The sequence below is a fragment of the Phocoena sinus genome, chromosome 3 (genome assembly GCF_008692025.1).
Source record: "Phocoena sinus isolate mPhoSin1 chromosome 3, mPhoSin1.pri, whole genome shotgun sequence".
Classification (NCBI taxonomy): Eukaryota; Metazoa; Chordata; class Mammalia; order Artiodactyla; family Phocoenidae; genus Phocoena; species Phocoena sinus.
In genome coordinates, this window is record NC_045765.1 from 138,292,427 (window position 1) to 138,306,942 (window position 14,516).

General features: G+C 41.6%; 1 protein-coding gene across 3 annotated transcripts in view; it reads right to left on the reverse strand.

Moving 5' to 3' along the window:
- The window catches only part of GHR (growth hormone receptor), a 160,638-nt gene that overhangs the window by 71,279 nt on the left and 74,843 nt on the right, over positions 1-14,516 (reverse strand). For all 3 annotated transcript variants that reach the window (XM_032628301.1, XM_032628300.1, XM_032628299.1), the window contains one exon: positions 10,827-10,892. In XM_032628301.1, the coding sequence (XP_032484192.1) occupies positions 10,827-10,892 (66 nt within the window). The remainder of the gene's footprint in view (positions 1-10,826; positions 10,893-14,516) is intronic.

A 14,516-nucleotide genomic window follows, 5' to 3' on the forward strand; every position in this document is an offset into this window, starting at 1 on the left:
CAAAACAGAAATAGAATCACAGATGTAGAAAACGAACTTATGGTTACCAGGGGGGAAAGGGGGAGGGGAGGGATAAATTGGGAGATTGGGATTGACATAATACATTACTATATATAAAACAGGTAACTAATAAGAACCTACTGTATAGCACAGGAAATTCTACTCAATACTCTGTAATGACCTGTATGGAGATAGAATCTAAAAAAGAGTGGATATATGTATATGTATAACTGACTCACTTTGCTGTACAGCAGAAACTAACACAACATTGTAAATCAACTATACTCCAATAAAAATTAATTAAAAAATATACTACTCCAATATGAGATATATTCTACTAGATCCAGCATCCTTCTTATCCTCCCAGAAAATATACACAGGGGATAAGCTCTGGTGAGTGGGGTGAGGACGTGGGTAGGATGCTTCCAGCAACCCAGGCTACTACTACTTTTTCAGGAGGAGTAATAGCAGTAGTAGCAGCAGCAATAGTAAAAATAATAAAGTATCTAATATTTATTCCTTACCTACTTTGTGCCAGGAATTTTCCTATGTACCTATCTGCTCCTCACAATGACCATTTGAGATAGATGTTAATATCTCCACTGACAAATGGATAAATCAGAGTTCACAGCATGTCAGCCGTATGCCAGGTACACACACACAGGACCAACTCAGGGTCTCCAGCTCCCCAGACTCCAAAGTGCTCATCCCACAGCCTGGGACACCAACTGAAACCAATAACAGAATTTGCCACAATCACTAGTGGCTGATAAGAACAAACACTTCCAATACTTTTGTAGGACCTTCTTGTCTGCTTTTCCCCACGAGAAAGAAAAATGGCAGAAGAGGAAATGCATCTGCTGCTCTCAGATTCAGGAAACAATTCTCCTCAGTATTGGTCTTAGTGTTGTGGAGAGGATGTCAAACTCAAACACCATGAAATCTAAGCTAACGCCTCCCCCTCCACTTCCCTTTTGCATTTGCTCTCAAGTCATTCCTGGAACGCATGTGGCATTCATTTAACCAATAGTAAGCCCCATTTTGTATCAGGCCCTGTTTATATTGTGGAGGAAAGGAGCAGAGCATATAAAGATGAGGGAAGACTAAGTTCCTTCCCTCTGAGAACTTACAACTGAAGGGAAGCTACCATATGTACACAAGCCACTTGACTTCAATGCAAAAGATGCACAACTTCAAACATTTTTGGAATTCAGAAAAAGAAGAGCTTCTGTTGCAGTAAGGATGCTATCCAGGTGTTTCTCCATTTCTCCGGGGTTTGCTTGGCAGGAGCTTCGCAGTGACAGGTGCACAGACTCACTCCTGCAAATATTTGCTCTCCAATGAATCCAAATTTGTAGTGTTAAAATTCTATTTACTAAGGAATATTAAGTGAGAAAAAAGAAGAGCTAAAGGCTGCTTTTCCATAACATATGAAAATGAAAGTATAACCTGTAGCAGTGAAGACATGAATGTTACTTGAGAACATGTTGAGGATACACAAAGGCCATTCATCTGAACGGTAACATCTACTACAATGTTGTGAGGTTTCTGGTCTACGATTCTTTCATGGTGCACAACTTCCTAAAAGGAGAGTCTTCTGTCTTTATTCTTCAGCATGAATTCAGTGGCAGCAGTGGTTTATGGATGATCCACAAACCTGTAAAGTCAAGTCTGCCCTCAAACTGGAGCTGTGTGTTACACCGACTGTAACTCTTCATAAGATAAATATTATGTGATAATGATGACATATCTCAGACAGTTCAGTTGCAAATTATTGCCCATTCAATGCATCACCAAGCATTTACAGATGCTCAGCTTTCATTTGGTGGAATACCAATAATAATAAAAATGTACAAGTCCACACCGATTAGCAGATACTGTTAATCTTACTTTGCAATAGAATGTATTTCAGAAGAGTTGACTGTGAAGGAAATTCATAAAGTGCATCCTGAATTCTCATTTATGTCAGTTACCAACTGAAAATAATTTTCGATAGGAGATTAAAAGATAACAACCAATACAAACACGATGACTAGTTCCATAAAATACCTTTTTATAGAAACAATCTTTTTCTGTTTATAACAGGGGTTGACATACTTTTTCTTCAAAGGCCAGATAGTAAATATTTCAGGCTTGCGGACCTGTTTTAGCTACCCAACTCTGACATTGTACCCCCAAAGCAGCCATAAACAATCTGAAACAAATAGATCTGGTTGTGTTGCAATAAAACTTTACTTACAAAACGACTGAGGACAACAGTTTGCCAACCCCTAGTTCAAATAATTGTTGACCTTAAAAAAAAGTAGCTGATTTTGTATCGTATATTGTGAATTACATGCAAATCAATTTCCTATAAATTATATATATTTAAAAGCTCTTAGAAAGTTGTATAATCTATTTTCTAAGTGATAAGTTCTTTATTTAGTAATTCGTCATCTCTTATTTTTGGTTTAAATATATATTGCATATATTTGCCATAAGGCACACTATTATTTGAACTTCTACTCAGTGGTACCTATGTTTGAATTCCATAAATCTTTTTATAAATATGGTGTGTAGTCTGCTTTCTCAGTGCATAGATTAATCTGTATTAAAATCAGGGCCCACCCGTATGATGAATTCAAGGTTTTTTCCTTAGTGCAAAAGTGCACATTATCTGAAAAATTGTGCCTCACAAGTTGGAGCTGGTATGAACAAAGGCCTTTCTGGAATGACAGAGCCTAGGCCTTTCTGGAATGACAGAGCCCAGCCTCTGTCTCTCCCTAGAGAGGCTTCTGTGCACAGAAGCCAGAGTTCTCTTGAGAGCAGTGATTACAGAGTTGGTTTTGAAGCTGTAGAACTAAGCAAGTCGTCAGGGCTGCAGTCTGGAACTCAAAGGTCACAGTCAACTTTGGGATGCTTTAACTTTCCAGTCACTAAAAAGAGTTCACCACCCACTGGGGTCACCTAGGGTGAAAGAATGTTTGTCTTGGATTTCACCCCTGAAAAATGTGTGTTATGCTTTGGAAGAGAAACCATACTAGGAATGGGTATGTAGAGTACACACAGGCCCACTGGAATTTTTAGAGAGATGCTTAATCAAAAAAAAATGTTACTTCTACAGTCAAGGCTTTCCGAGGCATATGCCCACAGATTTCTAACTCTTTTCTTACTGTTTGGGTTCCAGAATAAACAGACAACCTTGATATATGTTGACAATCAGAAAGGACCTGCAGGGGCTTGAGGAGGCTGACCTTGAGCTGTGGTTTCACTCCCCCTCTAGACGTTCACTGACGCTGGTCTGAGCGCGTGCGCAGAGAACAGGTCTCTCGTAAACTCAGTGGGAAATATCTACTCACCACTGATTATGGCTCAGCAAATTGCTGGGAGTTGAGGAGGATAAAAAAGTCAAGACCTAATATTTATCTTACAAAGAATCCTTACCTCCCAACAATTATATGTGAAAGCAGGGAGTGTATAAGGAAGCACTACCACTGGGAAACTAATAGCAGGCATTATCTGAGTATTTCAGCCTGGAAAAAGTCACTATCAAGTCCCTATTTTGAGATAACTAAACACTGTTATTTGAATTATCAATAACATGCATTATCTACACTTTATTTTGCTCATCTAGGAGCAGATACAAAGCATCGCATGGACGGTACCTTCTTTACTCTCTTGTTGGTCTGTCAAAGAGACTTGGGAAAGCTGTTTTGTCTCTACCTCTGTTTCTTCTTCTATAAAGTGCATAAGTCTACCGGCCTCCCTCCAACCTCAGAGAAGCAAGGAAGGGGGATAAATAGCCTTTGCAGGATGCTTGGCATTATCAGGATATTAGTGCTGTCTGTGAGTCAGGATGGGCTACCACTAGTTTGGGTGCAAGAGGGAGCCAACATAAACACCGTTTCCTTAAAAGGGATCATAATAATCTGTGTTTACTTACTGAATCATTTGCTGAGTTGTTTATAAACAGCAGACTGTAAAGAATTCAATGTCAGCTTCGATGTCAGAGTCCAATGCTGCTCTCTAATGCGTGTCCAAAGCTCAAGTTCTTTGTAACCAATAAAGGCTGCACATTCTCTCTGAGATACCATTCCTGCACGGACACACTTCCCTTATATTGATTTTCTTTTACGTGTACTGTCAGCTTGTGCTTATTGTAGCTGTATTGTCAGTTAATAAGCCCTTAAGGTTGAAAATATCTGATGAAAAAGAATGATTAAAGCTGAGAGGGTCATTCGGCTCTTACAGGGGCAGGGATGGGTCACAGGCAGGAGTGGGGGTACTATTCCCTTGGCAGCTGAAGTGCCCACAGGATAGCACAGCGATGACACAGAAACATCCCGGGACACACCCCAAGACTAGACCATGACACTGGTCCCATGACCTGAAGCTAAGGTTCTGTGGAAGGCTTTTGGGAAAGACTGTAAGTATATTAGTAATGGACGAGAGAAATGTCTCCTCCTGCATATTTTAATCTCTCTCCTTTCATAAATGACTGCCGGAGGACATAAAGGTACTCTATGGTAGCCAAAGAATACTTAAGACACTGGGGGGGAAACTTATCTTCTATTTTTTGAATTTTTTTCGTGTGCGTGCAAAATCCACTGACTGTTTGTTAAACACTCGGCATTTGCCAGGTCCTTACCAGGTACCGTAAGATACAAGGATGTAAAAGACATAGCCCTTATCCTTAGGAATAGTACAGTCTATTAGAGGGAATAGAAAGCACATAAAAGTCTCCATTAGGTTGAAACAAATGACATTATGATATGATGGTCCAAAATAGAGTTGAATATGGGAAATTTCATACAGTTCAATTCTAATTCTTGTTGGAATATAAATAAGAGCCACAAGAGCATACAGTAAACACCATGGGACCAGGTACCATCCTAACTACTTTAAATGTATCAACACTTGTGATTCTCACCACAATTTTATGAGGTAGGTACTATTAGCATCTTTATTTTAGAAGTAAAACAAAACAAAACAGAACTAGGTACAGAGAGGTCATGAAACTTACATAAGATCATGCAGGAAGTAAGTACTAGAACTGGGACTTGAACCAAAGCTGTCTTGCTGCAGAGGCTGAGTTCTTCAAGTACTGTGCTATATACTACCTCTCCTAGAGAGGGAGAAAGAAAGGGCTTCAGAGATTCTAAGATGGAAGTGTGAATCCTCTTGGAGGAACTGGGAAAAGCTTTGTGGATAAGGCGATATTTGAAGTATGCCTTAAAGACAAAATCCTTGAAGGACTTTTCCCACCTGGGAGGTAAGAAGAGGGAATTTCTGACAAAGGGGTCATTATGAATGGCTATAATGAAGCAAGAATTCAGAGGACACAAACATGGGTGTACATAGTACATAAGTGAGATGAGGCTAGAAAGGTACATAGGATCCATGTTGTGGGCCTTCTTAAATGCCAGAGAGATGAGCTTATTCATAATTTAGGAAACAGTGGGGAGCTACTGAAGATGATGGGGCAGAAGGATCACTGGATCAAAGGTAGGCAAGAATGAATGTGGAAGCAGAGGGTAGGATGGCTGGGGATAGGGAAAAAATAGGAGGTAGGGAAGAAAAATTAGGGGGCTAGGACAGGAGTCCAGCTAAGAATGTACAGTAAGGACCCCAACAAGCAAAATGACAGTTACTATATTAAATTTTTGTCTCCTATAAGTGTCTTTATTGAAAAGTAACTCACCATTGTAAAGGAAGTTTTTGAACTTATAAAAATTGAAGCAATTCATTTCTGCGCCCATCTAATGTGATAATCCTTTGGGATTCTTTCAAAACTGCATTCTGACCTCAGTCATGGATGTTTATGTTCAGGACGCCTGTTTTCATAAAATCTTGGACTAATTTATGCTCCAGATGCCAGTCAATGAAACTTCCGTAGTTTTCTCCAGTTGGATATTCATTTTATTTTGAGGTGGAAATGCCACTGATCACACAATTTACACTTTCATAGTAATACGTGACAAATTCAGTGAAAAGGTGTGGCTTTAAAAAAAGGACAGGAAAAATCTCCCTCAGAACGATGTGCAATCTTTTAATAATTTCTCTATGTGTTTAATAAGTCTTAAGTATTTGGCCCCTACGATCATCAAATCCTCTGCCAAAAACCAACTGTGAGAGAGACATGAAATTACTGGGAAAACACAAAGCACATGGGACCATAGCAGCCTAACTCGGGAGTGTGCCTTCTTCAGGAGCACTAACAATGTTTTGCTTTTCTCTAGAAGATTCTAACCATCCTCATCACTCTCTCCCACAACTAAAAGCAGCTTTCTTTGTAGTAAGTTTGCACCGTTACTTCTTTAAAGTATACAAAGATGCCTACCACTTTAAACCGTAAACTCCGTCAATATCCTTCTCATGCTATATGTGGGTTTTTGCTCAGATTTATGCCTCTGCATAGGTGAAGTATGCTGCTACCCAAGTGCATGGGCTAAAACGTCCTCATGGGACTTTTAAAAATAGCTCTTTGTTTCCAGAAAATATTTCTCAAGCCTGTAATCTGCAGAAGGTATGTTAGTATGTGCCCGTTAGCACACAAACACCTATTCACATGGATTAGGTCCACGCAAAGAGCACGCAGAAAGCAAAGCCCCGAGGGCTTAGAAGCTGGGACAGATACTTTTTGGCGAGCAAGAGAAGGAAGAGATGAACGCAATGGACAATTCTTTAAGTGGTGGATGGCATGGGTTAATTTTAGCTGGTCTGGTTTGACCGCGTGCTTTTTTTCCAGAGTTACTGATGCTTGGCAATGCTGTGTATAGACTGTGTTAACTAAAGGTAAGTGATGTGCTGTAGTCACGGGTCCCTGAGTTGTTTCAGGGCAGAATATGTCAGCTTGTCAATGCTGCTTAGCAATATAATTAAACTTATGATTTGCACCTAAATTCAGTGGAACTGGGGGCTGATGTAAGGCTGTCCACATAGCTAGGGTGTGCCTACATGACGAGCTCACTCTAGGAAACTCCATCACGAGCAGACTTTGGGCTTCCTGGTACCAAGGTGCTTGGCAGGCACACAGGTAGTGGTTCCAGACCTGGAGACACAGGGTGTCTGGTGTGACTGTGCAGTGAGAGGACGAAGAGGCCTACACCTGGGCTCTCCAGACCCCGGTCAGTGCACTCCCCTCATCTGCTGTTACCCTAGGGTATCCTTTGCCTGTAAGGAAGCTATCCTCTGAGTATAAACCATTTGATTCCTATGAGTCCTTTTAGCAACACTGAAGGTGATTAATGGGCAATTAACACAGGTGGCGGGATCTGTTCCTCCATGAATGCCCCCCCTCCACCCCCCGCCCCTGAGATCCAAGAGGCTCCATGATAACAAGGGGGGCTGGTGGGAATTGTCAAGAGTGCCGAAGGGTGGGTAGCCAGGGAGCTATTAAGGATACTTCCATTTAGTTAATTTATTTGCAATATCATTTATTACTTACAATGTTCAAGGTACCATTTGAGGTACTGTGAGTTATACAACTCTGAACAAGACACAGCTGTTCATAATCCAGATGGGGAGATAAGAGAAATATGCAAATAGCTACACTCCAAAGCAGCGTGTAAGATATCCCCTCAGAGCGATACGAAATCGTGTGACCTCTCAAAGACACACACAGAGGAGGGAGGAACTGCTTCAGGCCAAGGGTCAAAGTGTTTCGGCTGAACCTTAAAGTATGGGCAGGATTTATATTTCCAGAATGCTGGGTGAGGCAGAAGGATGATAGTTCTGGAAGATGGGACGGCACGAGCAAAGTCCCAGAGGAGGGAAAGCATAGTGCTCCTGGGGAGTCGTGGGTAGTCTAGACTTACAAGCTGGGGTCAGGTGACAGATGGTGGATTTGAGTGTCTTGGGATAGGATTGCAGTTTAAAATTTAGGCAGTGGGGAAGGTACTAAAGATAGTTAGGGTTATTTAGAACAGAGGGATATGTTGGATTCTGAAAATCGTTATTGGCAGAGGAAGATGGATACAAGGAAGGAGAGACGGGGTAGGGTGTGGAAGGAGAGAGGAGCGAGACAGCTACTAAAGGGTTATTGTGATAGCCCAAGTGTAAAGTAAAGGTGGCCTGCAGAAGGGTGGTGGCCTTTATTTACGTTTGGACAGTTCTGTCTAGGATTCACTCTGGGAGGGTTTATTTATTTTTCTTCCCCAAGGTTTTGCTTTGAATCCGAGAATTCAGAAAAGTGCACATAGGAAATGTATACATTACAATTGTGAATTGACAGGTCTTGAACACTAGCTTTTTGTGTAAAACTATCTCCTTAGGGGGAATATGACCTCCCTGAGGTCAGGACAATATCTTACACATTTCTTTCTTCCTCAAGGTGTAGAGCTAGCTAGTGCTAGGTGCATGGCAGAGAGTTAAACATTTGTGATACCGTGACTGTGTCCACAGTGACACAGTGAGGCTACGGGAGCACTAGGGTCTGTTGCATCTCAGTGAGATGCTTGGATGATAAAGGTGGCCATGTGTCCTAGTGAGTGCACTGTGGAAGGCGCCTAGTGATACAGACATATCCGTTGACGTGGGGTACTTTATCCAATCAGTCCTGAGACAGAGGGCATGTAACTTCAGATAAGGAGAAGCTGGAAGGATAGGATTCTTCCTTGTGTGGGGATCTCAGTGTCTGTGTGACGTGCCACAGATGAAGGGTAATAGCTATTATTCTTGTTTATCACAAGGACAGAAAATCAGCATATGCCAAATGACTGGTAGCAACTTCTTCAACACATCTGCCGTACTCACAGGTTGTATTCCAACAAGGCCCACAGCTTAAGGTCCTCAGACCCCATGACCTGGCTTGGGGAACTCTTACCACCACTTTGGGGGCAAGAGAAGGGCAGCGTATTGTGGTTGTGTGTTGGGGAGGGTTCCAGTGTGGGATGGAGCACGCACCATTAGTAAACCATTCTTAACTGATTCCTTCTTATTTCCTTACAGAAAGCAGCAATAAGTCACATCATCTGCTGAGTGAAGGCTTTGGAATATACTGGCTGGGATAACCCACACATAAGCAACAGCTAATCTTTCTACAAGCCCTCACATTAATTAGGGAGCAGATTAACATGTCAGATGATTCTAAAACAGGAGGGTTGTAGAGTTCGCGGTCTGGCACAACTGAAGAATTGATGACGTTTGTTAACAACAGCACCAACCCTCCCTTCCAGTCACCTCCAAGAAAAATGATGTTTACGTCGCCTATTAGAAAAGAACTCTGCAATGTAGGCACAAAACCCCAATTATGGTTTCATGATGCCGTTATGATCCCTGAAACAGCAGTGGCTTAAACACGGTCAGGTACACTAACCTCCCTTCCTTTATTTTGTAATGTGGACTCGAGCACATACTTCAACTGAGGAAAAGAAAATCCATCCTTAGAATTTAAGTGAAGGGGCCTACTATGTGATCACGTTTTCTTTTTTAGGTCACGCGAAGGATTTAGAAGAAGCAGAAAACATAGGCTTTGCCTTAATTAATTGCGACATAATCAATTTGTGCAGTGCACCCAACTCATTGAGTCCTGCACGTGGTATGGACACATGCATGAAGATGTTGTGAGGTAAATGCTATCACGGAGCAGTGGACAGGATTTCAGAGCCCAAGGCGATTTGGTTGAAGGGACAAATTTGACTGTCTGGTAATGTGATCACTAGGTAAAGAAATATCTCAAAATAATAATGACAATACAATACAGGACTTATAAAACAAAAACGCAGATTCCTAAACTCAGTAAACCAATTGTTGGCCCACAATAAGTTATTTTATGTCTTTTTTTCTTTGCATTAATTTGGGCTTACTTCACCTCTAAGGATAAGCTTATTAGAAAAATAAGCATTCTTTTTCTCCAAAGAGGAAATGCAGGTGGCTAACAGGCCCATGAAACATTGCTCAACACTGATAATCAGCAGGCAAATACAAATCAACACCACAATGAGATCTCACCTCACACCTGGCAGAATAGCTAACATCAAAAAGAACACAAATAACAAATGCTGGCGAGGATGTTGAGAAAAGGGGGTCCTCATACACTTTTGGTGAGAATGTAAATTGGTGCAGCCACTGTGGAAAACAGTATGGAGATGTCTCAAAAAACTAGAAATAGGACTACCATATGACCCAGCAATTCCACTCCTGGGTACAAACAAAAACACTAATTTGAAAATATATACTCACCCCAGTGTTCACAGCAGCATTATTTACAATTGCCAAGGTATGGAAGCAACCTACGTGTCCATCAACAGATGAATGGATAGAGAAGATGTGTTATATGTACAATGGGATACTACTCAGCCATAAAAAGAATGAAATTTTGCTATTTGCAGCAACATGGATGGACTTGGAGGATATTATGCTAAGTGAAATAAGTCAGACAGAGAAAGACAAATACTGTATGATATCACTTATATGTGGAATCTAAAACAATCAACAAACTAATGAATAAAACAGAAAAGAAGCAGACTCACAGATATAGAGAATAAACTAGTGGTTACCAGTGGGGAGAGGGAAGGAGGGAGGGGCAAGACAGGGGTAGAGGAAAGAAAGGGTTATTATGGGATTATATGAAATCATTTGCATGAAACTTTTGAAAATTGTAAAGAACTTTGGAATTTAAAGGATCTTTCGTTCAATTAAAACAAAAGGGAAAAAAAAGAAGCAGCCTTGTAGAAAAGTTGAAAGAGAAATTCTGAAAAAAAAATTTGTTAGTTTGCCCATGTAATTTCAGTCAGTCATTCATCCAGTTACCATATTCCAAATAAAATAGGGAAAGGACAGTAGCTTGAATTACAGTAAAACCTGGACAATATCGTTGAAGGCAGAAAAGGGAGTGAAATTCTTACTTGTCTCTAGGCCTGGATGAACTCTCTGCAGACTCTGAGATGCTCTGACAAGGATAGCTGGTGTGGCTGGAACAGAAAGAGACGAAAACCATTAGTTACCCCTATAAAAAGTGGTCTGATGTGACTTTCTTACAATCTCATTTTCAAATGTCAAAATGTGACCAGGCCCAACCTCACAACAATTCTCTCCTTTTTCTTTCTTTCTTTTTCAAACTAAAATTGCACCTACCCTCTAAAAAGAACTCCTAAATATTCAGAGCAAATGGAAACCTTCTGGTCTTAGCTGCCTCTGGTCTCATGCCTGGACACAGTCAGGAGGATGAAAAATTGCCTTCCTACAACATTTGAGTCCAAACTTAAGTCTTGCTTGTGAAAACAAGGAGGAACATAAATTCTTTTTAAAAAGAGTATTAAAAACAGTTCAGTCAAAAGCGTTTATTCTTAGAAATAAACATGTGAGCAACCCTGGGAATAGGGAAGGAATGAGGGGAAGTGAGAAGTTGGACAAGAGGGGGACAGAAATTTAGGACGCGAGATGGCAATGAGTCATCTATTATAAAAGCACTTTCAATTTTATTGATACTAGTATTAGGTTGCATTAAAAGCAGGAAAAATGGGCTTCCCTGGTGGCGCAGTGGTTGAGAGTCCACCTGCCGATGCAGGGGACACGGCTTCGTGCCCCGTTCTGGGAGGATCCCACATGCCGCAGAGCGGCTGGGCCCATGAACCATGGCTGCTGAGCCTGCGTGTCCGGAGCCTGTGCTCCGCAACGGGAGAGGCCACAACAGTGAGAGGCCCGCGCACCGCAAAAAAATAAACAAGAACAAAAACAAAAACAGGAAAAATGGAAAATGATCAATGTAGTTATCATTGAACTGTTGAAAATGTGTTGAACTGCAAACGCCTCAGCTACAAAAGTATTGTAACTGTTATCTGGGCTTGGTGGAGAAGGGGGTGTCTCCAAGATTCCTCCCATCCCATCAGGCTATCCGTGGGTTATTAGAGAGGCAGTTTGGTCCAGGCCCACAACAAACAGAGAGCATTACCTCAAAGCAGCGAAGCTGCTGATGCTTTTGGTCCTCAATAGAAACCCACAGTAACAGCGCTAAGAAATCTTTCTTTGATATGAAAAAAGGAAGAGGAAGAAAATGAAGATGCATGGGCAGTGAGCTGGCCCACACCCATCTCCCTGAATTTCAGGGAGGGTGAATCCTGTCCATCTGTCCTGATCCACTTCTCAATGTGCTTTTTTTTTACTAACTCCTCCCACCTGGCTAACCACTAGGAAGCAGCTGTCGGGTCTGAAGTTCAGAATATAGAACCTAACAGAGGAAGTTAAGATCCTTTCACTAAATACTGCAGAATTCTAACGCGTGAAAGTTTTTGCAGCCTGGGCATATCAGTGAGAGTGTTCTTCCAAGCGAAGTTAGGTTTGGGGGCCTTTGGTGAATTAATATTTTAAATTCTATGTGACTATTAGCTCTGGAAGGGTTTCTTTTCAGTCTCTCTCTAAATTTTAATATTAACTTCATCTGCAGAAGCTCATTTACTCCCAAATACAATAAAGAATTACGACAGAAAGCAAATGGAATACACGTTTCCCTAGAGTAGATAATGTACTACACATTGATTTTAACGTGACCAGAAAGGAAAACTGCATTTTATGAAAATCCCCTCAAGTCTACTCACTGTCTTGATATCCTTAGTCTTTATTATTACCATTGTCTAGACCCCAACCCCTGCCTTTAATTCCTTACTACAAATCAGAGAACACTTTATTACCCCTTGCACTAAATTGGGCACCAGAATGTTATTTTTGGTCAAGGTTTGGCAAGTTTGTATAACTTCCAACTGTGAATGACCTATTTCACTGAAAACTATATATGCCTTGAGAAAGTCCTGATAGCTCAAAAAAAGAGGAAAATTAAGTCAATCATGGGATGACACGCAATCATGTGTGTTATTTTTGTCAAAATTATCCAGCAAGTTTGTCTCAATTTTCAGCTTGAAAGTGAGTAAACAGACACCAGTTTCCAGGCTCAGATCAGCAGGAAAGTTGACGAATTTCTCCAGAATGACGACTGATATGGAATGTGGGCATCAGTTATGAGGCCCCAAGGAGCCCACAGAGCCAAACCTCAGGCCCGGAAATGCTTGGGGAGCACTGGCCACCCCTGACTCTTCCCAAACCAGGATTTTGCTTTCTTTGCAGACAGACGTCTGGTGCTTTCCTCCTTATGGTGTATTTGGTAACACTTTCATGAAGCAGAAATTCTTACTCAGCTAACACCCTCCACAGTATGTGATGAATCGAGGCATAAAAGGAACAAATGGCATTCTTGGGGAAGAACCACAGATTTATGCCAGTGCCGAGAGGGTGCTGATTACAAATCGAGCACAATGAGAAAAACTGTGCCATCTTAGCAAATGGAGATGTCACCCTCAGTTGTCAATTTTAGTGTCCAAGCTGTCCTCACTGTCTAGAAGTGCCGAGCGATGGAGGAAAACAAATGAAGGGTGACAATAAGCAGAGAATCACAGCTCCAGTATATCCCATAGGAGCTTTCAAATGCTGGGCATTATAAAATGAATTAGCTACAGCCCCTGGCCTTGGTGAGCCCACTATTTCCGGGCAGGGATCTATAAATGAAGGAGTGGTCAGCATTGGAGGGGCAATGTGGTAGCCCTTAACGAGTCTGGACAAGCTCCCTGGGGAAGGTGACCCCTTGGACAGGCACTGAATTTGGGATAAATAAGAAATGAAAAGGAAAGGAAAGGGCAGTTGGAGCCAAGGCAAGCACTGCATAAAGACAGAGATAAGACACAACCTAGGCATGTAAAGAGCCACGATCTGTAGGGAGCGGGTGGAGCAGAGCTGACCTAGGATGTGTGGAGAGGTCAAGGGCATATTGGGAATGGTCTTTCCAAAGAACTTAATTGTGGGACTTCCCTGGTGGTCCAGAGGTTAAGAATCCACGCTTCCACTGCAGGGGGCACGGGTTTGATCCCTGGTTCTGGAACTAAGATCCCGCACGCTGCATGGTGCAGCCAAACATAAATAAATAAAGCAATAAAGAACTGAATTGTGATCCTGCAAACACTGGAGAACTAGTACTTTGCGGTGCCTTGAGGCGGAGCTTCTCATGGTGGACCTGCCTAAGAACGAACTGCAATCTATCCTCTCCTACTTGTGTCCAGCCTTGTGCTCAGCTTCCCAACTATGGCACACAATTGGACCTCAGTTTCTGTCTGTAAAATGGGGACAGTTGCAGTATCTACACATGTGAGGTTTAAGTCAGTTAATACATGCAATATATTAAATATACAATATAATAAGTGCTTGGTAAATGTTAGATATTCTTTTTGTTATTATTATTGTCACTTATTATTGCTACCACTACCCTGAAAGTAAGAGCCCATCTTTTCCAACAAAGAATTTGACAATGTTTTTACCCTAGACTTTGTGAGCTTAGGGCTTTGCACATATGAGGACAGGATGCTGCCCTAAGCCCAGGATCTACTCCGGTCCTCCTGCACAGGCTGGATGCAGGCAGTGGGACTTTGGGGAAGTAGGGTCAGTGGCATCGGGGATGGTAACCTGCCTGGGACTAAACGCCGTCAATTCCAGTTCTTGTAAATTGGTGAATTGCCTATTATATCAGTAAGAAAGCTAGTATGGGAGAATCAATG